The sequence below is a fragment of the Osmia lignaria genome, chromosome 7, assembly GCF_051020975.1.
Source record: "Osmia lignaria lignaria isolate PbOS001 chromosome 7, iyOsmLign1, whole genome shotgun sequence".
Taxonomy (NCBI): Eukaryota; Metazoa; Arthropoda; class Insecta; order Hymenoptera; family Megachilidae; genus Osmia; species Osmia lignaria.
In genome coordinates, this window is record NC_135038.1 from 9,764,729 (window position 1) to 9,792,186 (window position 27,458).

The 27,458-nt window shown below is 36.4% G+C and overlaps 1 protein-coding gene across 2 annotated transcripts in view; it reads left to right on the forward strand.

Moving 5' to 3' along the window:
• The window catches only part of LOC117604355 (uncharacterized), a 153,240-nt gene that overhangs the window by 57,912 nt on the left and 67,870 nt on the right, over positions 1–27,458 (forward strand). For both annotated transcript variants that reach the window (XM_034324317.2, XM_034324316.2), the window contains exon 3: positions 20,186–20,300. In XM_034324317.2, coding sequence (XP_034180208.1) covers positions 20,186–20,300 — 115 coding nt within the window. The remainder of the gene's footprint in view (positions 1–20,185; positions 20,301–27,458) is intronic.

Sequence of the window (27,458 nt, forward strand, 5' to 3'; positions counted from 1 at the left end):
TTTTTCCTCGTCTCGTAGACGACTATGGGAAAACCGTGAAAACTTTCGATCCCATATATTCCAGCACCGTTTCCACGACTTGTCTGCGGCTTTCGTGTGGCTGGTAAAGTTTACAGACGAGATCGACGTCCTCTTCTGAACGACTGTTCGATTTCACGGATTTCTGACCTCGTTGTTTACACCGACTGTTTTCGATGCTCGGATTTCCGGTTTTTTCGGCAAACTTTTTCGAATATCTGGCACCAGCCGTGGTCTTCGCGGGGAGGAAATTTGATTTTTCAGTGTGCAAGTTCATTTTCCTTTGTACAGTCTTAATATTTTTTAAATTTGTTTCCATTTGTATTATTTATTTCATTTTTGAAAATGTTTGGGGGTTTCGAAAATATTTCTTCTCGTTTTCTTTGTTTTTCGGATCAACCGATTTGAGTTAGTGGATAACGAAAGATGGACAAATTGATATAAGCAAAAAAAGTACGAAACTCTCAGGAAATGAAACGGGGGGGATAGATTGAAGAAATAAATCGACGCGTTGTATGCAAAGCTTAAACGTCAGAGCTTTCTCTTGTACGTGGACGCCGCATACACGGAATATCCTTTTCACCGACTTTTCCTTGATAAATGGACGTAGGGAATGGCAGAGGGAAATCAGATACGGGAATAAAAAGTGAAGCTCTTAAGGATTCAGAGACGTAGGAGAAAGCGTGGCGATGAGTATCTATGATTTGTTTCGCGTCTAATAAAATGTTCAGAGAAAATTTCATTAACCAATTTGTGCTCCTAATTGATTAACACAGAATTTAAGAAAAGTATTTCTATTATACCGATCACGTAGAATAGCAACTGTTAAATTTTAATTAGAAAATTAAATATTTATACTGTATTAAATAATTTAAAAAAAATGTATCATTAATCACTAAACGCGTAAACAAATTTTTACGGGGACAAAACAAAGTAGAAGAAAATATGGTAGTTGCAACGGGAATCTCTGGGGCGAGGCTGCTTTTATTAAATATTTTAATTAAGCGGAAAGTGTCGTTAAATTAAACCGGTTCGCGTTTTCGTAATTAATTTAAGTAGATTTTCAGACAAGCATCTTCGATTCTTCACGGTTTACTCGATTTTAATGAATGCGTGTGTCTTTAATTAAAAATCCACTTAATATCCATGCTTTTCATCGTTAATGAGATTATCTTATTTAACGAGTGACTGTTGTCACTCGAAATGAAGGCAGATCGAAGGTCGAATAATCGAATGTAAATCGAATCCAGAGAGTTGTCTGGAACCTTGAAATGGAACAAAGTAAATAACCAGGAAGAGGGTTGGCGAGAAAGGGGGAGCCAAGAAAGGGGACGGTTCTGTGATATTGATTTTACAGCAACAAACCGACGGCAACGTTTCGTAGAACGGCGTGGGAGTAGCGGATCGCGGAGCACGACACTCGCAAAATAGCTAAAGTTAGCGAAAACTTGCGAATTTTCCTGATAAATGCAACCCAGCCAGCTGCGTCGAGTGAGAACAGTTATCGAACATAAACCGTACAACCGTTGTGCCTAGCCTTTCTTGTTTCCCTTAATCGATTTATTTGCCAGTATTGCCACGTCGACGGTGGATGTTATTAATCGTTGAAGGGTGTCGTTCGAGCACGTTGTGACGAAATATTTTCCACCAGGGCTAAAATTACATTTTCGACACAGTTTATTGACAGCAAAGTACACTCGCGATCGAATCAGTCTTCCCTAAGAAACATTGCGATATAGGGAAAACAGGAATTTTCAAAATTTTAATTTTGATAATATTTTGAAACGTCAAATTCATTTTCGATGGACCTGGAATTTAAGTTCAGTACGATAAAGCAGAGTCTGGGACCACTGTCCTTAAGGTCCACTTTATCAGAGGGTAGGCCTTATCGAACTTTACAGGTCGACGAATACGAGCATTTCCGCACGATTAGAAATATTTTAGCTTCTTGCCGTGCTCTGGAGCAGTTTCACTCAGCCGTGTTACCTCAAGATTTTGGTAAATAAAATTTGACCAGAAAATGCTTTTCTTCTCAATCATATCCAATAAAATACGCATGCACATAATAATCCAAATATAAAAAAGAAAAAGGAATATTAATATGAAACGAAAGAGGGATTAAAGTTTGAGGGCATTAGCATTGTAAAAACTCTGAGGTAAAATATAATAAAAATGGGATATGTAGATAATAATACGAAAATTAAAGTACAATATTGGAATAAAGATAGAAAGGAAAGGAAGATAAAATTTGAGAGCATTAGTAATGCAAAGACCCCGAGGTAAAATAATCAGCGACTGCAGATAGGGTTAGTTAGCATGGGTTGAGAAGCGAAAGGGGTAAAATCAGGGTAGAGGGCTAATACAGAGATTGCATTAAGCGAGATTTCCGAGTCGAATGCCGAAATTATTAGCATTAACACGGTTTAACTGCTCTCTGATTTACCATCTCCTTCAAACCGCGTACTGATTTTATCTTCCAAGATAAAATTTCCTTTGACGGAGAACTGACTTTATTACCGCATTATCATCTCCATGAAGCGAAACCATGAAACGATATCGCTTCTGAAAGCACGTAGGAACATCCGTAAGGAGATAGGGAAGAGCGAGGATGAAAGTAACAATTTCACTTTGAACCACGATTATGCAAAAATTATTAGACTTAAAATAAAAATGTTTATACAAAAACCTTGCATAGTCTTTTGACATTATTGAGTTACAACAGTTTAAAGTATTAATATAAGACTCCTTTTATAAAATTAATATTTTAGGAGATACGAATTTAAAATTAAAACATCGTCTCTGTTACAGAGTCTTGTCGTCCAAGGATTAACTAATTTCGCAACAGTATGAAAGTATACACAGGTCACGTTTCATTTTAAAATCATCTTAAAAGTAAAAAAATCCTATGACTGTCGCTGGAAAATACGCTTGACAATCGTCAAAGGTAGAGGGAACGGGCAAAAATATTCCCTTTCGCTGGTTCGTCCATTATTTCGACACGGAACCTACCTATCCATTAGTCTGAAAATGGATTTCATAAAATGCTTTTACGCCATCAACTCGACGATATTAACAAAATTGACATCTAGGCACCGGCTGCGTAATGGACATTCAAATCTAACTAAACCTTTCATCTCCGTTTCTAAAATCCCCCAGGATGTTCAATTAACCAGTCGCTGTATCATTTCATTTCAACTCCGTGTCAAATTAATCAACTCTTTATTCTAATAATGCGTAAGAGGACAGTGGAAAATTGAAGATATTTATCTAGGATATTAAATAACAAAGGATGGGATCCATGTTTCGATTACTAACCTAGATACGATGATATCCTTGCCAATATCCTTGCGTTTGCATTGCTTCAGCTAATGTTGCCTCTCAATAGTTCAGAGGCCCCTCTAATGGCTGCGTTTTCAATTAGAAGCTATTTGTCGTTATACGACGATCACAGGACTATTTTGACCCAGCTACAGAAATAAGATATGACACGTCTATTATTTTAAATTTTCTTTATAATTTAATCTTCAATTTTGAATACAATGATATTTCTTTAATAAAAATGATCTAGTCTGCACTTTCTTCCTCTTTTACTCCTATGATATATATTTGTTCCATAATACATTAAGGCGAGTGTAACTCGACTATTGGTGTTTTGATCCACCGGATGTGCCCTTTGATCATCGCAATACCGGCATAAGACTCGATATACTCATACTCCAACGTGTCCTTTGTGCAAGTACTAGCCTCGCACAAGAATTTACGAGCAACGCTCTTGCAAAGCAACTGGCTGTTGGCTAATGTTTGCTGGCCTATCCATCGATCTCCTCTTAATGAACCTTCTGATCGTTATCTACCTCGTTTACTTCCGTTTCCGTCGCTTGAAACTCCAAGTTCCGTGCCCGTTCCTTCCTAAAATCTTGATCCTCCACGAGAAGATGTTCGCTAATCTTTCGGCTACGATCTTTAATCTTTTCGGTTTTCGACTAGATTTTCGGGAATCGAGGCGAGTACGGTGGAATTTTCAGATTAGAAGGTAGAGTTTTGATGGAGTTTCCCCTCGGTCAGGGTTGTCAAGGAAATTTGACAAGTAATTGCTTTGTTTAGGGCTTTCGTGTTCAAGCTATTTCATTATTACTTGCCCGGTAATATTACCAACGAATTTGAAACTGAAGTAAAATGAAACTCGTGGAAAATAAAATAAAATGAAACTTACACGAAGTGAAATAAAATAATTTCTAATTTTCGTAATAAAATTAGTCAGATTTTAATAATTGCCACCGTACTTGCTTTCACCAAAAGTAATTAATTTCTGAATTTTCATACACTCAATTCTGTAAGAGAAAAATACGAATGTCACGTGCTTGGTTACTAATTTTGTACGTGTAATTCTGCAAAGTTATACACAGGAGGCTTTCATTTATTTTAAAATAATTCCTTTGTTTCATACTTTCATGTTAAAGCAATTTCTTCGTTACTTTCTCAGTAATATTATCGTGGAATTAAATTGCTCTTTCAAAGAGAAATAAAACGAAAACTATGCAGTATGAAAGCAGAATATTACTTTTTAGATGTTCCCAGCATTTGCCACTTTTTTTAAAAAAATACTCAAATTTTATTACAAAACTATATTCAAAATTTTAACAAACGAAAAGATGTGAAAATCGCAAATTTAATTACGAATCTAGCATGTTACACGTGTAATTTTACAAAAAAACTTCAACTTAAATTTCTCTGGTGGTCTAACATTTTTATCTCTCAACTAAAAATAATTATATTTTACAAAGAATTATGTAGTACATCAGACGTGTTCATGATCAAAGATAAAAGTTGACCAACCGTGTTCTTTAGTCGTGTAAATTAACAGGACGAATTTACACTGAATAAGCTGCGGACGTCATAAAAATGTTAATCCTTTGGGAAGGGAAGACGGGTCTGTTGAAGTCCGCTTTGTGTTTTAAAATATGCGGGAAGCTGTCGGTTTCAAAGCATCGCTAGTAATGCAAGATTAATGCATGCTTGCTACACTGCGCCAGAGATCAAAGAAAGCCACAGTTTTATGCATGTTATTTTTCTTTTTCACTTTTTTAATATTTTTTTTTCAATGGACGAGCGCTTAATGGAGATATCCATCAAAGACTCTATGGGACTGCCAATTCATTTCGGCAAAGACAGGATGACAAAAGCCTGTAATACGTTCAAGTTCCGTTGACGATGATCGATCGATCGAACGGATATTTGTCGAAAAATTCTTCTCGTCATTCTTCCAAACGATTGTCGACCATCTCATTAAGACGATAAACGAAAGTGTTGCTCTTTTTTCTCATAATGTATGGAATAACACCTCTTTGCTTCGCGTACCATTGGGTACTACCAATGGGGTGTCTTAAAATTTATTTCATTTTTAAGATAATATCTTCTTTGTGCAGTACAAAAAAATTCTAATCATTTTATAAAATTTTCCAAATATTTTCCAAATATTTGTCAAAGGCTCGTATTATTCGGATTACGATTTTCTTTTCCACTTTTCTCTTTTTTAATTTGAATGTTGCACCGCGTTGAGGAGGTTTAACAAGCGTGAAAGGCATGTAGGAAAAGCCGATTAAAGTAAAACACGCAAACGCGGGTAGAATCGAGGAGTTACAGGAGGATTGCACGAAGCGATGAGTCGTGAAGGCAACCAACCGGAAGCGTTGGATGAACGCCAAAGATGGAGCACTAGGCGCCTCGGTAGAGATTGTTGATGCCTTATGATGCCCGACAAAAGGATTACAAGCGACTTCCATTGAAAAGAAGAAGCATCGAAACGATATTTGCAATTTATTCGCGTTTTCCACGGATGCGCATAGATGCACGCGCGATTATGGGATCCAGTTTCATGAATCCGCCAGATTTTATGCAGATTTTGACTGATAAGTAGAGCGTTGCCCGATTCCGTTCGATCGTTCGCACAAATTATAGGCACCCATCCTTCTGCATCCGTAAGCGTTTAAAAATTCCAAATTTCTCTCTAAGGGGATGAAAAATACCCCCTAAAATTTTGGAATTTTTTTTATAGGTAATTACTCAAATTTTTAAATGGTACTTGAATAAAATAGTGTTCCCAGAAAATCATATATAGTACTTTCATGAGCCCAGAAATTAAAGTTGGAAATTTGAAAAAGGGTTAACTTAATATTTTCAAAAGTTGTCCTATTCGATAAGTATTTTGTGGGCTCGCTGCAGGCGATCCGTAGTTTATTGATTTTTCTCCTCGACGCGTATAATTGATGATTACCGGCGAACTTACCTTCCGGTTCGTGGTTTGTTTTCCAATGAATCTTGTAGGTTTCCGTTGCTCTGCACAGAGATACGACGAACCGCATGATGAACTGTTTTCAGCAAGTTGCTTGCCTTTTATCTACTCGTTCGAAATCAATAATATCATATCATAATTTATATCTCAGCAAAATTCATCGTGCAAGTCTGTCGAATCAATTATAGACAAGAAAATAAAGTTGTTTCTAAGGAATTTTCAAGTTTCCAACAATAGATCTTAAATAAATACTCCTCTATTCAGTTTCCTATTTTTGTCGAAATTTATTTCTCATCGAAAAGCACAAATATTCAAAATATAATTTTAATGCCATCAAATAGCCGAATGTTTTTAATTATCGTTAAAAGATATTATAATCAATTCGATGGAAATTAAATTATAATATTAAAAGTCACCGTGATGAATTTTATACGAATTTAATTTGAAGAGCTCGATGACGTTTATCATGTTCGATAGGTATTACCAGCAACTTGATCGGAATTTCATTTGAACCCGGTTAAAATTTTTGGCAATCTGGTATGCCCGATATCCGATGATACCAATGAAATTTCTACAATATTCAAAGACACGTGACAACTGTTGAAATGCTTTTCGAAATTTTCATTCGACGGCATTGATACTGTCATTGTGATTTGACAAGCTCTCGAAACAGGCGATTAATTAATTTACTAAAATTCCGATCGGCGTTGTGTAATCTGACGCGAAAACGACAGCTCAAAGTCTGACACCATCCGAAGTAAGAGTTAATCCAAAACGAATCACCGTCAGCGTCGGATTAACCAAACACGCCTCGAGGTAGCTGAAAGCAGACGAGTAATCTCCTTCTGTTCTTTGCTCGTTCAGAGTAGATGATTCCTTTCCGATTCCTTCGAGTCAGCTACCTTTCGACGATCGATTCGTAGTTTGAATTTATTACCAGCTGAAACGTATGTCTGCAGTGAAATTTCTAAAATGATAATCTACATGATCAGTTCTTAACTTCTATCGCAAAATTAGAATATAAAATTTCATGTTGGTTGCACTACCCGTCAATTTTATATAAATATCTATAAATTATCACATTGAGTGCTATGATGGTTACCACTAATCAATACCTTAAATCTCATTTAATCAAATAATAAATAAAATACAAAGAAACGTAAGTTTCGAACAGCAGTATTATTAGAATTAGAATTACAATTAAAATTAGTATTTGTATTAGTATCAGTATTGGTACCAATAACAATAATGTAAAGTATCAGTTTGAAAGCTAACAATTAAAAATTAACCAATCGTATCCTTAATATAATAATTGAAATTTTACTATGTCTGACTATGTATAGTCTTTTCTACTGTGGCAGTCAATGTGTTGTTAATAGCATGAAATTTTCTAACATATTTAGTTTTTTCTTTGTTTATTGCTAATTCTTATTGTTATCTGACTTTGTATATAACTTAATGACTGCTCCACGCGTATCCTTATACACACTTCAACGTACATAAGATTTATGACTCGATGACGGTTCTGGTTCGATTAAGAGGCAATTTCAATGGTCGTCGAGGCTTAAGCTGATTCAGGAATGGTGCTTGTCGAGCATGGTCGATTAACTCGTGCCACCATCGATCATACATTTTGGATTCCTGTCTTGAATATTGTTCTACGCCTAGCAGACTTAAACATATTTACGAATAATAAGTTAATCTTGAATAACCAACGATTTTTTATTCAAGTAACTGATCCATATTTTTGGATAGTGATTGAATTTCCATAGGAATCCATCATCCATGTTGTGAAGAATTCTTTTGTTTATCTAATTGCAAATATCCGTATTAGGTATTTTAAATAATAAATAGTATAGAATATTAAAATAAAAGAACACGTTCGAATATTCAAATCGATCAAGTATCAACGTTCTACAAAACCTTTTATCTCGATCGAGAATCTCGTAATTCCAATATTCACTTCCTCGAGCATCGCTGTTCTTTCGCTTTGACAGAGAATCGCGGGAAACGCATTCCTGTTGGAAAAGTTAGCCAATTTCACGGCGAAACGTCGTGGAAAAAGTCGAATTAGCAAAAGCTTCAAATTTATCGTTCTGTCACGGTAAAGCTACCAGATTCGCTGTCTCCATCGTTTCGCGTTGGTCATCATCAATCACGTGGATGACGAACAAACACATCGATCCATTGCTTGTTTGCCAGAACCGTCCGGTTGCTGAGTTATTGACTTCGTTGAATCGGGTCATCCGTGTCAAGGATAAATTCAAAAAAAGTGCAGCGATATCGCACATGCACGCAGTGCCCTCGTTTTTATCCTTTGAAAAAAATATCCTAAAGCTGTTCCTCTTTAGAGGTCTTCGAAAAATCAATGATTTTGACGTTCAATTCAGGAAAGCTGAATTTAGGATAATCTAAATTAACTTATTACGCAAATGAAATAAAATAAAATTTGCATCCTAATTGATATGGTAATATAAAAGTAGTGTTCCCCGTCAACCATATGTCAGCCATAAAAAGAATATTATAAAAGTTGCCAATTAAAGATATTTCGCCAGGCTCAAACGAACACGAAATAATGATCCTGTTTAGTACCGCTAATAATTTCCCATATTGATTGGTTTACTAACGAGACTTAATTAACGCTTTCGACCAACGCGAGTGACTCTCGCATCAAAGGTGCGTGGGGAAAAAACGCGTGTACCAATCTCGATGAATTTCCGTCTTTAACGACTAGGGGAAACAGAGTCACAGTGCGGTGAATAATTACCACTAGGCTGTTCAATGAAAGCTTCATTCCACGTGTACGTGATTGCGGGACGGTGGCAAATACAAACAGAACTGCTACAGTACTTTTTATCAAAGGTACTATACGTACCTTATTGTACGTGGGTGTATTACTGTACACTAGCAGTCAAATCAAGTTTTCCTAGGGAAAATAACGATGTTCTGTGAAGTTTTGTAAATTAGGAAGTTATTACTTTTTAAATTGGAATTAGTAGAAAATATAGTAGATGAAAATGTTAGCTTAGAAAATTATTTGTAATAAATATTGAGAGATTAAAGGTCACTCGATATACGGACGACTTTTTATTATCTATTATTCAAGCAAAATCTTTCTTAGCCATGATTCCAATTTTAATATTATTACCAAATAAATTCATTTAGATTTTCTTCAAACCATGTGAAACTTTCTATATCCAACCCTCAAGTTTCAATTTGAAAATCAAGAACAAATATTATAACTCTAAAGACATCAATCATCTTCTCTTTTATATTATTTTCAAATATTAAAAAAAAATAATTGTATCACTAAAGTCATTCATCAAGTTAAACTTCAGAAGTTAACCTGATTGCATAAGAAAATAAAAAGTCAGACGTGTATCAAGATTAAGATTCAATTTCACCCCAGAGGTACTATTTTTCGGTGTCTGTCTTTTTAACGACCGCCCACAAGGATTAATGGCGGTTGTGGGTGTTGAACAAGGCGATTAAGCGTTGCATAAGAATGCAGCTTGGCGCATAATAATCTGAACGATGCTTCATTGCGGCAATAAATGTCCCAAGGTACATCGTACCAGTCGTCTTTGTTGCTGAATCGAAAAGAAAAAGAATAAGCAAAGTTATACTAAGTAGTCCCATAAATTCGTGTCACTTTTCGCCATATATCTTCAAAACAAAACGCAATAAAGTAATACAAATATTATCTCAAAAATTTATTTAATTTTCAATGATTTTATTCACTTATGTACTGATATATCCGAAGCATGTTTGTATGCATCAAATTAGTGAGCCTCGTGATACACATCTGTTGGCCACAAATAAATTTATGTAAACGAGTAGCGAGGCGGGGAAATTGTCTACTTGATTTATTACAACATTGGATACGTGTAAATTGTTCCACGTGGTTGAAGATAAATGTGGACAGTGGCAAATATTTGCTCAAAGGCGTGACTTTGAAGGATTTGTTAGAATCCTCTGTCGGTTTATCTTCCTTGCTTTCACAAGAGAGAATCTGTTTTGATCGATGCTCCATGTACATTCATCATCAGGGCTTCTTATGAATTTAAGAATGACGAGGAAGAAGTTTACTCTCTCACTTACTTGTACCATTCATTTCCATTATCTCCTCCAAAATTGTATTTTACACACCGAGTGACTAGTTTAAATTTTATTTTTTAAAATACAATAGACCCTCGTTATATTGCCGCAAAGAGGACTGTAGGAGCGGAAAATTTGTCAAGCTTCCATCCTTTCAGTTGGAGGGGAAAAGGAAGATAAAAATGTATCATTTTCGAAGGTTATGATGGTGAAAAATTCTCTTCAGACGGCGGACCATAGAGACAGTCCTACTTTTAATTTAATTACGTGATTCATATTATCTTCGTTTTCTAAATTTTACGCTGTTTCGTTGAAATATTTATACATTTAGCTTTGGATTAATGTCCTTCTATATGTTCTCTAAATTTGGGTCACTTGTGACTCGAGCTTCTCTATTCAAGGCTTAGAACTCTTTTTGTTCGATTGAACTCAATGAGATATTCGAATACTGGAAAATATTTTTTTCATTGATGTCGAGATTGTTGTATTGTCTCCTTTATCAATTTTCAAACTACCGGTTTAAATACAATATCATTGTGAAATGCACAGTAACAATGGACATTTAAGCCGTCTGTGTGGATTTAAACTCAAACCAGATGGGATATTAAAAATTTTCATTCAATTACGACACGTGTGTACGTTCATTTTCTCTCATCCTTTACTATATTAAAATTACCAATCTCTGTGAAATCTCCCTTTGTGAATTAAAATTCAATTTGTACACCAGACTCACTTATCTCTCCCCTTTTAGTAACCTCTAACCAGCTCTCTGAAGCTCCCTTCAAGGCGCCTGCTAACCCGTTAATTGCACGATGAAAAATGTTCAAAACGTGTTCTGATATGATTCACTGTTTTTTCAAGGAAAACAATGCCACGATGCATCGTTTAATCGTAAGTTTGAAATAATAAATTTGAATTATTTGGATGGAACCATTGTTTTAATTAATTTCTTCGACAAAGAGCAGTTTATAACTGAAAGTTCTTTTCATAGCCAAAAAAGAATATTTATGGTAGGGGATTTGGTTTCTGTAAAACAATTTACAGACTGCAAATGGCTAAGGGAATGTATGCTATCTCTGATAGTAGATTACTTTTCTTCTAAACGTTTATGGACTGGTAAAAACAACGAATTGGAACAACGAGAATATAAATTCCGTTGAACGGTTCCTTGATTCAAATTTTTTGATTCTTCGCTCATAAGAAATGAATGGTACACGATTTCGAGGAATTGAAGTGCATTCTGCATTCCATGAATGAATATGCATCAGTTGATTAACAAGAAATGAATATGAAAATTGTCTTGCAATATTAAATAACTTTATTCAAATTCATTCCAAAAAAAAGGATACTTAAAATAGACATTCGAGCTATATTATTAAAATCAGAAAATTATTCTTGCAAAAATCAAGATTAATTATTCAATTCACCAATTCAATTTAAAATATTCGAATCTTTCTTCCAACAGCAACGATTGATTTTTTCAATCAATTTCAAGAAGACGAAGCCTCGGTAGATCGTCTTTAAATCCGACCACCTTATTCTTAGTCACGCTATAGAATATTCTGGATGCAAGTTTCCAGCAGGTGCAGCCTCCGGGCAACGATTCCTTTATCGCGCTGCTTTTTCATCGGAATTACAAACAATCGGGCCCGAGTGTGCTTTTTAATCCGGTCCAATAAAACAATCGAGGTCGCCAAGTCTTTTCCTTCGTCCCTTTCTCTTAGTGCGTCTTCGAGTCGACGAGGCCAGAGGAAAATCCTCCACCCTCTGCGATGCAACCTTTTATCCCTCTCCTCGTTGCAGTTCAACCCTCTTTGTGCGACTCTCTAACCCTTCTTCTACCCCTCGATTCTCTAGCTTCTTCTTCCTCCTTCCTCGCGATGCTCGACCTTCGTCTCTTTTTAAAACAATCGAGCCTCGTAAACAACGTCATTCCCAGCTCTTTGTTTCAGACCGGCCATCTTGCTGCTTCAGGCGAGCAGGGAACACCAACGAACTTGGTCTCGGAACGTTCTCTCGTCGCGTCGACGATTATTTTTTCTTTTTTTTTTTTTGTACCTTGTCGCTTCGAATAATCGAGCTCTTCAACACGGAAAATCGTTCCCTCGTTTTCTATTCCTTCGTGAGAATTTTCGTTTATAATGTAACGTGATTTCGAATCGATGAGTTAGTCGTGGCTCTTCTGTACAAGATATAATAATAAAATCAATATTCGAATAGGAAATCAATAGTACCCCTAAAAATTGTGGGGTGCTAATATTATCGAATAGATTTTGAAAAAGTATTTTCAGAAAATCTGTTTTCCCTTCTCAAAGATCTTGGACCCTTGAAAGGGGCCATTACTCGATGGCTCTTCTTGACAAAGGGTATCTCGAAGCTGACAAACGGGGCTTCTTCTAACACCGCTTGGCAGTCTCGCGATTTCGTCTCCGCAATCCATTTCGTTGTGGAAGCTCTCCAGTACCACCAACTACCCTTTCTTCCTTCCTTTACCTGCTAGTCGGCGTAAAAAGCCACGGAATCCTATAAAGCTCGAAAGAGTAGGCAGCGGAACGAAAGCTCTTAGCATGTCGGCATCCGTTAGAATCCAGTGTGTTAGCCGTACGCCAAATGGATTCGGACAATTTAAGAGGGTCCTACTGTAAGTCGAAATGCAATTATTTGTTGCGATACTTGGTCGTGAAAGTTGCTGTGAAAAAGTTTCGTCACGCCTCGCGGGTTTCGGCTGCTCGAATTTCTTTTTAGGGAAACAGCAGTGGTCGATTTAATTGGATCTAATGAATTTAGAAAAGTTTCATTAGCTTAGATTCGAAACATTATTTTATTAATCGAACTAGTTTCGGGTAGACAATTAATTTTATTATATCGTCAAATATTTTATTTGACAGTTTAAAACTATTGTAACGAAAAAAAAGAATTCTATTGAATCAAAAAGTATTTAATCCAAGGTGGAAAGATTGAATAGCGCCCTGAAAGTTTCTTCAAAGTTTGGTCACGTGTAGGAGCCAGTTCGTAATATCCGAGGAACACACGTTGAAAACGTTTGGAATTAATATTTTCCACGGAACTTGGTCGTAATTTCGGGTCGAAGCGCAGTGAAATTGGACGAGGCATTAAGTCGAAGAGCGAGGAGCTGAATCGAGGATGGAGGGTGAACGATAATGGCGGTTATAGGGGGAGGTGGATTGCCTGCTAGATTCCCACTTTCGAAGACACAGCACGCAGAGTGACGAGAAGGCACGAAGACGCGAAAACGCCCGATGAATACTTAACGTTCTCGCCGATGTTCTTAAAGAACCGCCCTGGTAAAACGCTTTTGATCCCTCGAACAGCCTCCGCGTCGGTTGGAAAAATAAGAAATCATTTTTCGTCGTTAGCCAGCTACCACCGTTTTGTCACGCGGCTGACTCCTCTGACGCGTTGAAAGTTTAATAAAACGTTGAGTAATAGTCACGACATCTCGCCTCTACTGGTAACTGGATTAATGGTATTTGAAAGAGCAACGTGATAAGAAAGATCTACAACGTGACTGGATCGTACAGTTATTTATGGAAGATTTTAACAATTTTTTCTGAATGTGTGCTAAAAATTCAATTAAATAGCCAATATGATACTTAAAATATTTTAGAGAAGAAGATGATAATAAATAAAAAATAATATACACGAGAGATCCCAATGTTTGACAAGTACTCGATACATACGTAACGAATGTCCCCCATTATTTTGAATTTTATATCCACTATTAACCAACTAACTATTGTGAGACATGTATATTCGTAGCCAAGAACATGGCAGGCTGGTACCACGACGATACACTAGCCTAAGGTGGCTGTAAAGACGCGAGTATCTGGCAGATGGTGGTCGTGTGGATGCTATATAATATTCATGCAGCGATATTGCATCTTGAGTGGTGCCATTAGAGCGAAGCGTCAGCCATCGCGGTCTCGTAGCGGTTTGTTGTTCTCCTGGCGCCTTGCTCGCTATTCAACCACCCCTATGGATCTCTCGCTCCTCTTCAACCCGTCTTCATCAGAGTTTCTCGAGTCTTTGGTATTCGGTGCTTTCACAAAGGCGTCGGTAAAATTAAAGTTAGGCTCCCTCGTCTACCATTGGACCTGGTCTTATTAAAAACTTCACTTCCATTATTGACCGTTGATTTTCAACTTAATTAAGCGTTAAAATAGTATCTCTTCTTTGTTTCCATCAGACAACATTTTTTGATATAATAAATGGAAGTTTTATAATGAGGCCCAGGGCTGTGGCCCCCTTTGGACCCCCATTTAATCCGGCCCTGGTTGAACGTCACATAGTTTGATAGCAATGTACGTTTCCACGTGTACAACAGGGATTCCACTTAGCCTGGAAAGCTATGATTATTTCAGAGTGCACTCACAAACATTGGCTGGCCTTCTGGCTAGATAGGCAGCCCCGTCGGTATCGTTGGCGAAGTAGCATTCGCTTTTTGCCGTTTCCGTGGCGTGTTGCGCCTTTTTCGAAGGTCGCTGCTGAAAGGGACGACGACCCTTTGATGCCTGATTGCCGGAACTCGGTTTAAAGAGCTCGCTTTCCGGTTAACGTTGCACGCCGCGGTTAGTATTGGGATTTTTACGTTTGCTGACGCACCGACCTTGATCGCGGTTTGTATTTGTTGTTCCAAATATTTCCTCGGTTCTTTACAAGACTAAAGGGTTAGATTGCAGTTTCCCGAGTAATTGATCTCGACTATTTTATCGGATAAATCAAGATTGGAGAAGACGATAGGAAGTGTCTCGAGGTCGATATCACGTGGCGTTACAAAGTTATGGCCATTTTAAAAAATCACAATTTGGAGAACTAAGGAGAACTAAGCTAAGCTAATTCAAAGGCTAGCTATTCTAGCTGATAAGTTGGGTTGGGTAGGTTAGGTTAGGTTATTTTTTGGATTCGAAGTTATCGGAAAATTTTTGAAAAATTGTGATTTTTTAATCGATCTCGAGACACTTCCTATCGTCTTCTCCGACCTTGATTTATCCGATAAAATAGTCGAGATCAATTACCCGGGAAACTGTAATCCAACCGACTAGAGCTCTGTCAATAGCTGAAAATCTTAGATTTTTAAAATTTCTCCAATTCTTCACAAAATAATTTAAATAAATCGTAGTCGAATTTAATATTCTCAGTATATTAAAAATATATAAAATATGGAAACTTGAATTAAATCCAGATTTATATATTCCAATGATCTAAATTAAAAAAGAGAACGAATTTTCCTTTTTACCGTGAAAATTGTCATGGTGGACAGTGAAGGCCGAGCTAGGAATCGTCAGCTATTTCATGGAACAGCACTGTTCCGGTTTTAAATTACGCCTGATGACGCACCTGTCACCGGTCTAGCTAATTTGGATTTTCAAAAGCTTCATGAAAATCCACCCTGTCCAAGCGTACGTGCATCAGACTGTAACACGCGTGTGCAGTGTAACGCGTTACACGCTCGAAATATTCAGGAGGAAATTTCATCCGGCACGTACACGGTGTCTCACACTTGCAATCTATTCAATTAATTAATTGTTAACGTGACACACGATCGCGCCGAGTTGGTACTTCCCTAAAAATGAACCGACTCCACAGTGTGCGTGTGTGTAACACCGTTCGCATCTCTGCGAATGTTTTATTAAAATTTTTGCCAGGGATGCATTAAAATCTGATAAAAGTTTGTAAGCGTTTATTACAGATTAACACCTATACTGTGAAAGGTTTCAAAATGCGTTGCAGTTTATAAATTTAATTTTGTAAGGTACCAAGTGGATAATTCTCGTATACCTTTAATAATTTCAATTATTCTATGCCACCAATGGCAAACTTAATGTAACCAAAAATTGAGGGTAAGGAAAATGAAAGAAAAATCTAAATAACCCATCACCTGTGCCTGATAGTCGTTCAGAATCCCTTTGATTCGCGTTCTCGCGGGAAAATTCCGTTTGGAGGGTCCAATTCTCGAACGAATTAAGTTAGTTGAAAGGGACGGAAGTTTTTGTCGAAGCGTTACGATTCATTTTCGACGTTCACAAATTTCCTGCATCAGAGTGTGCAAGCTTTGCATTTTAACGATTTCAAGGAAGCAAGACGCGACACTGAAGGACTCTCAAGCTGAAAGACGAACGTACCGAAGGCAGCAAAGTCAAACAAGATACGAACGTGTCGAGTGTGAAACATTAACGAGGAGTAAATAGGCAAAGAGACAGGTACATGTAGACTGATGAATAAATAGATAGATGCAGGTACAAATACACGGCTAGACATTCGGTCTCCGAGCCGACGGTAGCAGGAGGAGTTTATTGAATTTCCTGCTACCTTTGGAAAACGCCATAAATATTAAATTTCATGTGTTTTCTCGGATGCCGCACTGTCGTCCATTTCATCCGGAAAATATCTTTCTGAAGTTTGAACTGTCTTCTTTAAATTTATTATTCAATACATTTATAGGATGCTTCTTAAAGCATTCGTAGCCGATACATCGATTCTGAAAAGACAGGGAAAGGTTTCCATGGTTATTTCAAAGTATTAAACTGTTTATACAATTTTATTGCGTTTTAAATAATGCAATATTGTACTCGACATTGTGTGGTACGGAGTTCCTTTTTGTCTTTTCAATTTGAAATCATTGGTGTAATTTGGACTTTCTTCTGGGGTAGGCCAGGTTGTTTAGAAATTTTAGTTTTGGAGTAAGGAATGTTGAAATTTAAAAATTCTAAGCTTCTGAATTTCAGAATTTTGGAAAATTTGCAATTATGAAGATTTATAATTTTGTAATTCTGAAACGTGGAAAATCAGAAATTTTGAAATTATGGAACATTAGAGGCCAATCCAGATTCGCAGGAGGGTGGCCCACCCTCTTCCCTTCCTAGTTATGCCAATGCACTAAACGCCCCTCGTTCTTAATGTTAATTTAATGAAAAAAATTCAAAGTATCGGAAGAAGTATTCGCATCAATCATTAAAACAGCAAGTAAGCGAACTCATCGGAGTTCTCCGGAAAACGAAGAACGATCAAATAAAAATTTATCATTGCGAAAACTCAACTGGATCCTTCGTTTCCCGTCATCGAAACTCTCGACAAAGTGTTGCAAGGCGAGCAAAAATTTCCTTTTTTCATCATTTGCGAACGGTCTCGGTTTATACAGGATAGTCTCACGGGTCTGTTCTCGTCTCATTAACCGCGAATCAGCGGAACATAATACGGCTTGGAAAAAAAAGACGGCTGTTGGAGGAAGGAAAAGAAGAGACAAGAGCTGAGGAGGGCGGAAAAGAGAAAGAGATAATTTCGGGACAGGGCGTTATCAGGGATGGGGAGGCGGAAGAGGTAATAGCCTGTGAAGGGCGGGAGAAAGGAAAAGAGGGCACGGAGATTATAAAATCGATGAGGTGCTTTTGCACCAGGTGCGAGTCAGACAAGCTACCGTCTTTTTTTCAAACCTGATAGACGTATTCTTCATAAAAACGAGAAAACAGAAGTTTAGAAAAACCAGAAATGCTTCCTTGAAATAAGATAAATTTGTCAAATTAGGTTCAATCCGGGATTCGAAAAGCTATTTCGCGTTTTAAAGCGAGCTGTCTGCGAGAAGTATAAACTTCACGGCTCAAAGGTATTAGAGGCGCCTTCGAAACTCTACAACTAGAAGTTGCATCCCCCTTGCGCTCCTAGAGCCAACGATTGTCGGCCCATCCCTCTCGTTTTGGGATCCGGAAGTTCGGCTTCCTTCGACAAGCCCCCTTATTTTAAAGCTGTCTCTGTTCCCGTTGTTTGGAAGGATTTTTTTAAAGAGCTACTAACGATTTACTGTGATGGTTTCTTGATAGTTATAAGGTGCTGTAATTTATCTTTGAAATAGATTTTTGTGAATTGATGGTGCAATTATGCAGAAGGTAATTTTCGCTTTGAAAATTCTTTGATATTTTTATGAATTCATCAGTAAACATAATTTTATTAGAAATTACAACAGATATCAATTTCACTTTTTTTTTTGTAAAATAAATTGGACGAAGAGGAAGGACTATAACTAAAATGCATAAATGCATCAGCTGCATAAACTGCAGATATTTATGCATTTATACTTTATAGTATCCTAGAGCGTGCAAACTATATACTTCACTTTATTTTTTTTTTTTCAATTATCTCTAATTCATATAATTCTCCTCATTATACAGATAACATTCTCTTTCAGATTTATTCGAGTTTAATTTGTCATAGTTGTTCTTTGTTCCTTCGTTGTAACAGCTTTAGCTCGTTAACGTTTCTTTGTTTTAGCTCTTTGTTTAAGAAGGGCTTTATTTAATTCATAACAAAGTTCCAGTAAGAATAAACTGAACAGTAGACGTGATTATTCTTATCGTTCGAATTCTCCTTGTTAATTATTTCTGTAAAGTGTCCACATTGAACGCGAATTTATAATATTAATTAAGTCTATGGAAGAAAGTTAAAGGTATCGGGTATTTTTTCCGTTTTATCACACTGCTAACTCGAAAATGGATGCACGTGTGTTAGTTCGATCGTCGAAATTGGAATCGATCGTTTCGATTTCGGGGCAGGCTGCACAGACCGGCGCAGCCGTGGTTATAATAAATTTACGCTCGATACTCGTCCGTGCAGAGCCCGCGATATTCATATTTATTTATGAGGAATGTACGCGACCCTATTGATTTTTCGACGTTAACGCAGTTGGCTCGTTATTCGAGCGCCACCCTTTCGCCCTTTCCACGCGTTTCCACCGGTGAACAAAGCCGGGTCCAGCACCGTCGAATCGGCAGAAGTCCAAAACGGGGCGATGATCGATTTCATGGCGCGGAACATGATTCAAATACGAAGTTAACCGGTCCCCTCGATTCGCAATCGCGAAAGATAGAAAGAGACGAGAGAGATAACGTTTCACGGGGTCACGGTTCGTAATCTTGGACGTATCGCGACCTGTTGAGTGACGTGAGATTCAACGCTTCCGGGAGTACGATGGAACTGAAAATCGAAATTACCAATTACTTTGATTTTATTCCAGATGAATGAGAATCGCTCCATTTTACTGGAGTTTTCAACGTTCAACGTGCTTGTATTTGAAAGAATATTCATTTCTTTGATGGAAATGTACATAGATGTCATTAAAATTGAATAGAGACGTTATATCGACTCTGTTGGAAAATATCGTATTTCATGTGGCGATTTGTGAATAAAAAATTTTATTTAAAACTCTTTTATGCAATATTTCCATAAAATATTTGCATAAGGGGTGTTGCGTTGTCAGACATATAGAATATGATCAATAGGAGGGTAGCCAAGTAGTATAAGTCAATAAATAGCTGGGCAAATTGGGAAAGAGTACTGGATTGTCACACAAGTAGTATAAGATAATAAATAGTCAGACATGTAGTAGAAAGAAACCCTGGTAGGTGCAATAAATTGAATAAGACTCCTGGATGAAAGGATAAGTAGAATAGGAATCTAATTGATCAGACAAGAAACGATGAATATATGTAGATAATTAACCGAATAAATGTAGTAAAGTGTGGATTTATTAATGTTTGTGGCAAGGAATGAATGTGTATGAATCTATTGTATGAATTTACAAAGAGAGTTGATTGGAGTTTTGAATAGGGATTGCATGATAATAAAAAAAAAATGAACAAGCTATTAGTCTCTAAATAAACGTGAAAGCAAAAATTTGTAGTATTTAAAATAAAATGAAAAAAGCTGACACGGAATTTTGAAAATAAATGTGTCACCTACTAACCGTATTATTATTTCTGATTTCAGGTATTTCCACACCACCATGTACCTACGTTAGGTACAGCAGTTTAGAGGATGTGAGACCACAAGAGTTAGGATTCCTTCAACTGGAATTCACACCCACAGTGGTATCGAAAATACGGTGAGTTTATCGACCTAAATTACCCATTTATTATTAGTTTATCGGTAACAAGTTTATTATTAACCCCTTTATGATGCATTTTTATCGAGATTACATCAACCCTTGAGTTTATATATATTTCCTCTTTGAATAATAAGCGCATTTTTCAAGCTTGCACTATTATCGAGAGTAGGACTCTTTGTGGATGAAATGCATCGGAAAATAATTATCCTGAGCTTTATTTAAACATTTTAATAATAATGCACCGTTGTTCCAATAAACGTATAACGTTAGAAGAATTGAATGGATTTAATTAAATGTAAATTAAAAGACATCGTTTGAGACATCTAATTAGAAATTGTCCAGTTAAATTCGATGTTAGCAGGGTGAATTCGAAATTTCATTTCGACACCCCCTCAAATTACTTTTCCTTATTCTTTCTCTTCGCTTACAGTTCCTTTAATCGTCTAATTATACTGCGAGCAAATTATAAGGCGTGTCTTTAATTAAATAACAGACCGAGGTAGTTTAGTTGTTAACTGAATTAAAGTCATCTAATACATATTAAGAAAAAGTTCTATCTAGTTCTCTTTAATTTTAATCGCTTCGTTTCTCGTTCTCTTTATTTTCTTCGCATCTGTAAATTAAAATTTGGGCTCTCTCTATGGTCCGCCACTCGAGGGATAAATTACGTTATCGTTTAAAAATAGACAATTAACCATTTGCTTTTATATTTGATGTTTCTAATCCTTTACTATTTTAGCCAATGGCAAGTGAGATCTTAAACCTAAAAATATTATACAATTAATTAAAACTGGAAATAAGGATAAACGCATTGAATATAAAAATATTTTTCAAGAGGTTGGAAATGGTTTCCTCTGCTCCACGTTGTTTACAGGAAAGTGTAGTCAGAGTCGTTGATAGGAATTAAACGCGAGCAGCAGTTTAACGCGATAATTAATTTGAAATCAGCAGAACCGCTCGCGGATTAACAGACACCGGTCCCGCTTTTGGTTGTCTCGCTCCAGTTGGCCCGCACCCACGCCAACCCCCTCGGGCATGTAGTTGTCGCAGATAAACGCGAATACTTCATAAGCTCGTAATCCTGAAACAAAACGCCAGCCAAGAACAAAGGCAACTCTCTTCGTGTCTCTCTCTTGCTCGCCAACCCTCGGTTTCCGTTTTCCGGTTCGCTACAAACCCCCACGATCTGTTGGCAACAACGTCCAAAAGGCGATCCTCCTACTTTCCTTCTTGTTCTTGGTCACTCTTCGAGTTAGTCTTTAACTAAGTCGTTGAAGCAGTCGGTTATTAAAAGACACTTCTACGTATTTCGTTGGCAACGAAACCAGCTACCAGCCCCTATTGTTCCGGGATTGTTGAATAGATTCGCGGTGACAACTTAATAGCATCCTCTATGATGATAGAAATATTTTGATTATCTGTAAATAATTCTATTTTGTAACTTACCAAATTTTAGAAAATTACCACAATTTATTTATATAGGGTTAAGAAGAAAAGAGAAAATATTGAATGATTCAGTACACGTTTCGTATAGTGGGAAATAAATCTGTCTCCACGAGCAAAGGGTAACTTTTTCAATCACATTTCAAGCGATCGTCTTTCGTTACTTTTCGCCCTACCGAATCCGTCAATGTTTGCGACGTGTATTTGCTTTAGACGTTTCTGAAACATTCAGCATCGTGGAAAACATTCAGAAACTACTGTGCCTGTTGGTGTACCCAAAATAAAAGAAATAACAGTAGATCTACTTTAAACATTAGATTTGAACATAGATCAAATCTTAGGTCATCATAGTGTTCTAATTAACAATTGAAAAACCTGAATTTGGTCGAATTCGTGTCATTATCCCTTGAAGGGTGGGCCATTATGAACGGTGGAGAATTATTATAATTTCTTTATGTTACTATTTATTTGATATTTTACATTAAGAAAGCGTGAAAATTAATTTATAGTAATGATGTTAAAATAGATCACACTCAAATTTTATTATAATTATAAATTAATCCCTAATATTCCTTTAATTATGTAATTCATATTATTTTCATTTTCTACATTCTTCCAATATATGAAACCCTTTCGTTTTTAAATTATAGACTTAACTTTAATATTCTTTTATATGTTTTGTAAGTTTGGGCCACTATTGACCCAGGCTTCGCTGTTCAAAGGTTACAGTATTAGCGAATCGATCATAGTAGCAGTTACATCCCCATAAAGTCTTGGCAAGCCTCAGCGATGATACATCTTGTAATCTGCTTTTCCTCGAGGAATAACTGAGTTCCTTTTTCACCCGCAGGCCATAATCTATTTCTCTGCCGCATTTCTTCGCCGTTATCTTCTCTTTCTTTTTCTCTATCTTTCTTCCGTCCTCTATTCGTTGCTTCATCGAGCTCGCTCGCCGACTTCTTCGCGGTGCAACTGAACCACCGTGTCTTTATCCTCCCGAGGCTGGTTTATTCTTGTCGGCGTAAAACCATGGAAATAACGCAACCAAAATGGTGACTGAGTTTAGCGTCGTTGACTGGAACAATTTTTTTAACGTTTATGAGAAAAATTCCCTGAACGCTTTCTTTTACGAGACCAGCCACTTCCGGTATCAATTTGTCGAAAAGTACACTCGTAAAAATGTATTGATGATGGATCAATAAATTTATGATCAAATATCGTTGATATAGGAAAATTCCATAAAAAGATGAATTTTTGTAGATAGGTAAATAAAATTAAACGTTTTGAAATATTTGCAATTGTTATGGAAATTGAAATTGAAATACTTTAAGTTGTTAGAATTTATTGGTTTTTAGATTTTTCCTTTTGAAAATTCCTTCACAGATTCTTGACAATCTTTCTGACCATTTCTTTATCGTTTCTGAAAATGTTTGACCCATCGAATCCTCCGCGTCAGATTGAAACGACACGGCAGTCCGTTAGCGAGGGAAATCGGCATTAAGGGATGAAAGGATTTCGTTTCGACGTATTTTGCCTGTAATCCTGGCGGCCACTGCCGAGTTCGTTTTCCTTTTCTTCTTCTTCCTCTTCGTGGTTGGAAAACGAGAAGTTTTCGAGCTTCTATGAGCTCATGCTTCTTTTCCCGCACGGGGATCAAGGACGATTTTCGGCTACAAAGATTGGAAATCGCGTTGCCCGTTATTTCACCCTCGTAGCCATTGCACCAGCCTGATTCCCTGAAATAAGGTATCCCCTTTTTCTTACGTCTCGATTGCCCCTTTTTTTTTGGAGAATTTGCGAATTTCTGGGTTGGATGAACACCGAATATTACTGGTTTTCGAATTAACCGTCGATACTTTTCTTCTTTCGATTTATATTTCTCCTCGTGTGAAATTTGAAACGATTTAGCAGCAGCAAAGGTCTCTAAATCTTTTTTTATTTTATATTGTAAATTTTTCAGGAAATGAAAATTCGAATGGGATCAAACAAATATTGGCACAATTCGTTTTTTCTTCTTTCGTTTATTTCCTGAATAAGGAAAAGTCGTTCCTGGCAGGAAGCTCGCGGGCCCTATTACCGCCGATGCGTGTCGTAAATGGCCATATCGAAAGGGAGATGAAAAATTTGTGTTAGATAGACGAGGGGAAATATCATTGATACACTATTTCTTCGCAATCACTTGATTTCAACACTCAGATGGCGGACCATGGAGAGAGACACAGTGTTAACTTCATCTTGCATTTCATATTATTTTCATTTCCTAAATTTTACAGAGGATAAATAACTAATGTTACATTGCATTATTTTTATTATATTTCATATTATATCGTACTGTTGTTTAAGATACTATGGAATATATATTGTAACTTTTAATTGCAATAAATTAAAAGTTCAGCTGGCTGATGAATGTTTGAAATTCAATTTACGATTTTCCTTATAGATTGTTGTAAAGTTTTCACTAAGTACAGGATCATGTCCTTAATTATCGGAGAAAGTTGGCAACAGCCGTTTAATGGACCGCTATGGACCTTCCTTTTATATTTCAGTAAACTTAATCGACGTTCAGGAACAAGTCCTTGATAAGAAAAATGGTATTCCTATCGATCATTATTTTCCTCTTTGTTGTTCGCTATTGTAGTCTCTAAAATTCTTAAAAAGATAATAAGATATCGTCAGATATTATTGGAAAATAAAAACATTCATTGTCAATTTTGTAAATTTATAATTTTATTACATTCTAATATAAATTTTTGTTATAGAAATTTTGGATACAAATTATTACTATTAGTGATACAAATTTAACTTAAATGATTACAAAATTTGTATATCTTTTCATCGATCAAGTACACGTTCTCTTCCAATCATTTTCACTCCGTAATTGACCACCTACGGTTTGTTGCGGTTGGATTCGTGATATTTTTCTGCTGTTGGTGACATTTTACACAAGAATATTCGATCGCCTGCCCCACTCGTTATTACAAGCCTTGCTAAGGGTTCGTGCCGCTCCTATAAATTACATTTCCAACGAGACGAAGTCGACCACAGACCCGTCAATAATTCATCGCCGACCCGTTTCCACCAAAAATCCTTTCACGTACACGTGGAAGGGTCTGAACGTTACGGCCGCAGTCCGGGAAAATATTTAATTTACCGAAAAACCGGCGAAAGTGCTACGAGGGGATAGAAGTTTTTATCGTAAATTTTTATAACTTCCACAAAAAATATTTCGTAGGATTTTAAAGAAACGAAATTTACGGGGCTAAAATTTGAATTTTAATAACAACACCTAACGTATCTTTGAATTAAAATTTATTAAAATTTTGGCTATTACGTTATCACATATGAAATGATAAATTTTGGGTCATAAGAAACTATAGAAACAACACTAGATCTGTTTAACCCTCGTACGATGAGCCATGGAGAGAGCTCCAGTTTAATTTGATTTTTTATTTCATATTATCTGCATTTTTAAAATTTTTATTTTTGTACTATTTTATCACCTAAATATTCGCGACGATCTTTAATAAACTGATATAAAGTATGATAAATTCAATGGTTCCCTATTGCACGTAATAAATAATTTATAGCAGGTTATTACTAAAAATAAGTAGTACAAGTATGTAATTAGTCAGACATTTAGACATAAAGTGTAATACGATTTCATGACATAAAAGTATCTCAGAATACCCTTTATAATATATCAAATTAAAGCTTAAAGTTCAAAGAACATGATAATATAATCGCCTTATGAATATTCTTGATACAAAATGGCTGACCTTTAGTTAAAAGACACAATAAATCAACCAACTTAGCTTATTCAACATTAATTCTTCCAACAAGGAACCAGCTATTTCATATTAAAAATATTGAAAGAGCATGTTTACAGTTTTTTTTCATTAAACTTTGAGTTCTAACTTAATGTGTTACAAGTATAATATTGTTTTGTTTCTATGTCATCAAGTTGCTATAAGAAAAGGTGCTATTAATCAACTTGGATTTCAATTCCTCAAAAGTTATAATAACTTATGTCGAAGGAACTTGAAACTTTCAATTCAATTAGGGGGTGAGAACAGCTTAAAACAGAGAAGTTAATCAGAATTTATAACAGTATTTAAACAATCTTTTGTCACGCTGATTTTCTTTTAATTCTTTACATTTCACCGAACGGATCTTGGAAGTTTTGAAACATTGCAGAAATTAAGTCGACGAAATAGCGAACTCTCATGGCAAGCTATGGAACTATTAATTATCATTATCAGTCCTTTGCCCGTACTTTTGCGGCTACATAATCATTTTATGCGACATTCAAATCCTTCGAGACGTCTAGCGAACAACTTGCTGCTCTCTCCGAACTTTTAAGATGTCCCTTGGTTTTAAATGACGCGAAACAGTTTAATACTTTACATTGGAGATAATTTGACACTCCCTTTAGGAATTACTTTCAACGACATAATGGTTTTATAAAAAACTTCTAATTACTAACTTGGTGTTTGTAGATTAACGAGACTCTATTTTTCTCTTTTGAAATAAAGATCGTCTAGAAAATTGTAAACTTAGAATGAAAAACAAATAACAATTAACTTTCTGTTTGTGAAATTCTTGCAATTTGATGTTCAAAAGTAAATTAGCAAGATTATAATGGAAAATGAATCTCTTTCAGTTATTTATGAAACAAAGGACGTTCCTCTAATAATGCAAAACAGTAATATATTAAACTGAACACGCGTTCCTTTTTGTTTTTAATCCTTTTCTTTCCCCTTTCAGAGAAAATACGCTTTCCAGTAAATCCAGAAATCCCGTCGACCGTTTTACATAACAAATTGACCACAGCTGTAATAAAACGCGTTTCTCCGCGCTGAAAAAAAGCTTCCAATAAAGCTTCTGTTGCAACGTTAATGCGATAAAATATCTCTGCGTGTCTCCAACGTTCCAAACCACCATGGTGCAATCACAGTTGCTATAAATCTCGGCTATGAATTTCTTTTTCCATATGAATGATTAAAAAAACAAATCATCGTGTTACAGTTTATCGCAACGGTTCTCAACTAGTAATGTACGCACCACTAATACGTTACGATAAGGTTGAGAATATGTGAAATTAAAATTGGGGCACTCTCCATGGTCCGCCGCGCCGTCGGAGGGTAAATAGAAAAAGTTCTAATTTCGTTGCTCGTGGATAGACGTATTTATCAAATTAATGAATTTACAAAGGACTTTGACGAGTGAAACGTATGGCGTGATAAAAACTACGAAACGATACGGTGATAACTCTTTACTGCAATGAACTTTCCCCCGTTAAACTTCGTTCAAACGAGTGCCACAATAAAAGCGAAATAAAAATACTTAACGGGAGGGTTCCAGACTTAGATTTATGAACAAAGTTCTCAGTCAGTGTCGCGGCTGCTTGCCGAGAGTCCGACACAGGCTATCGTTTGATCAAGATTAATGACGATATCCCGGAGCCAAGTAATTTCAGCCATCGAGTCAAGTTGACGTTCGCTAGGCCGGCCTTGTTTTGCTTACGGTACATTTATTCAACATTAGTGATACACGATTTAACTTCGTCGCTTCTCGCTTCTCGTTTTCCTAACCCCTTTGCGTGTCCGCCTAATTCACCCTCCTCTCACCCTCGTCACCCCAACTTTTACATGATTTATAATAACATCATTGACAGGAAGTTACGAGGGTTGAACAGGAGTGGTACATTCTAGA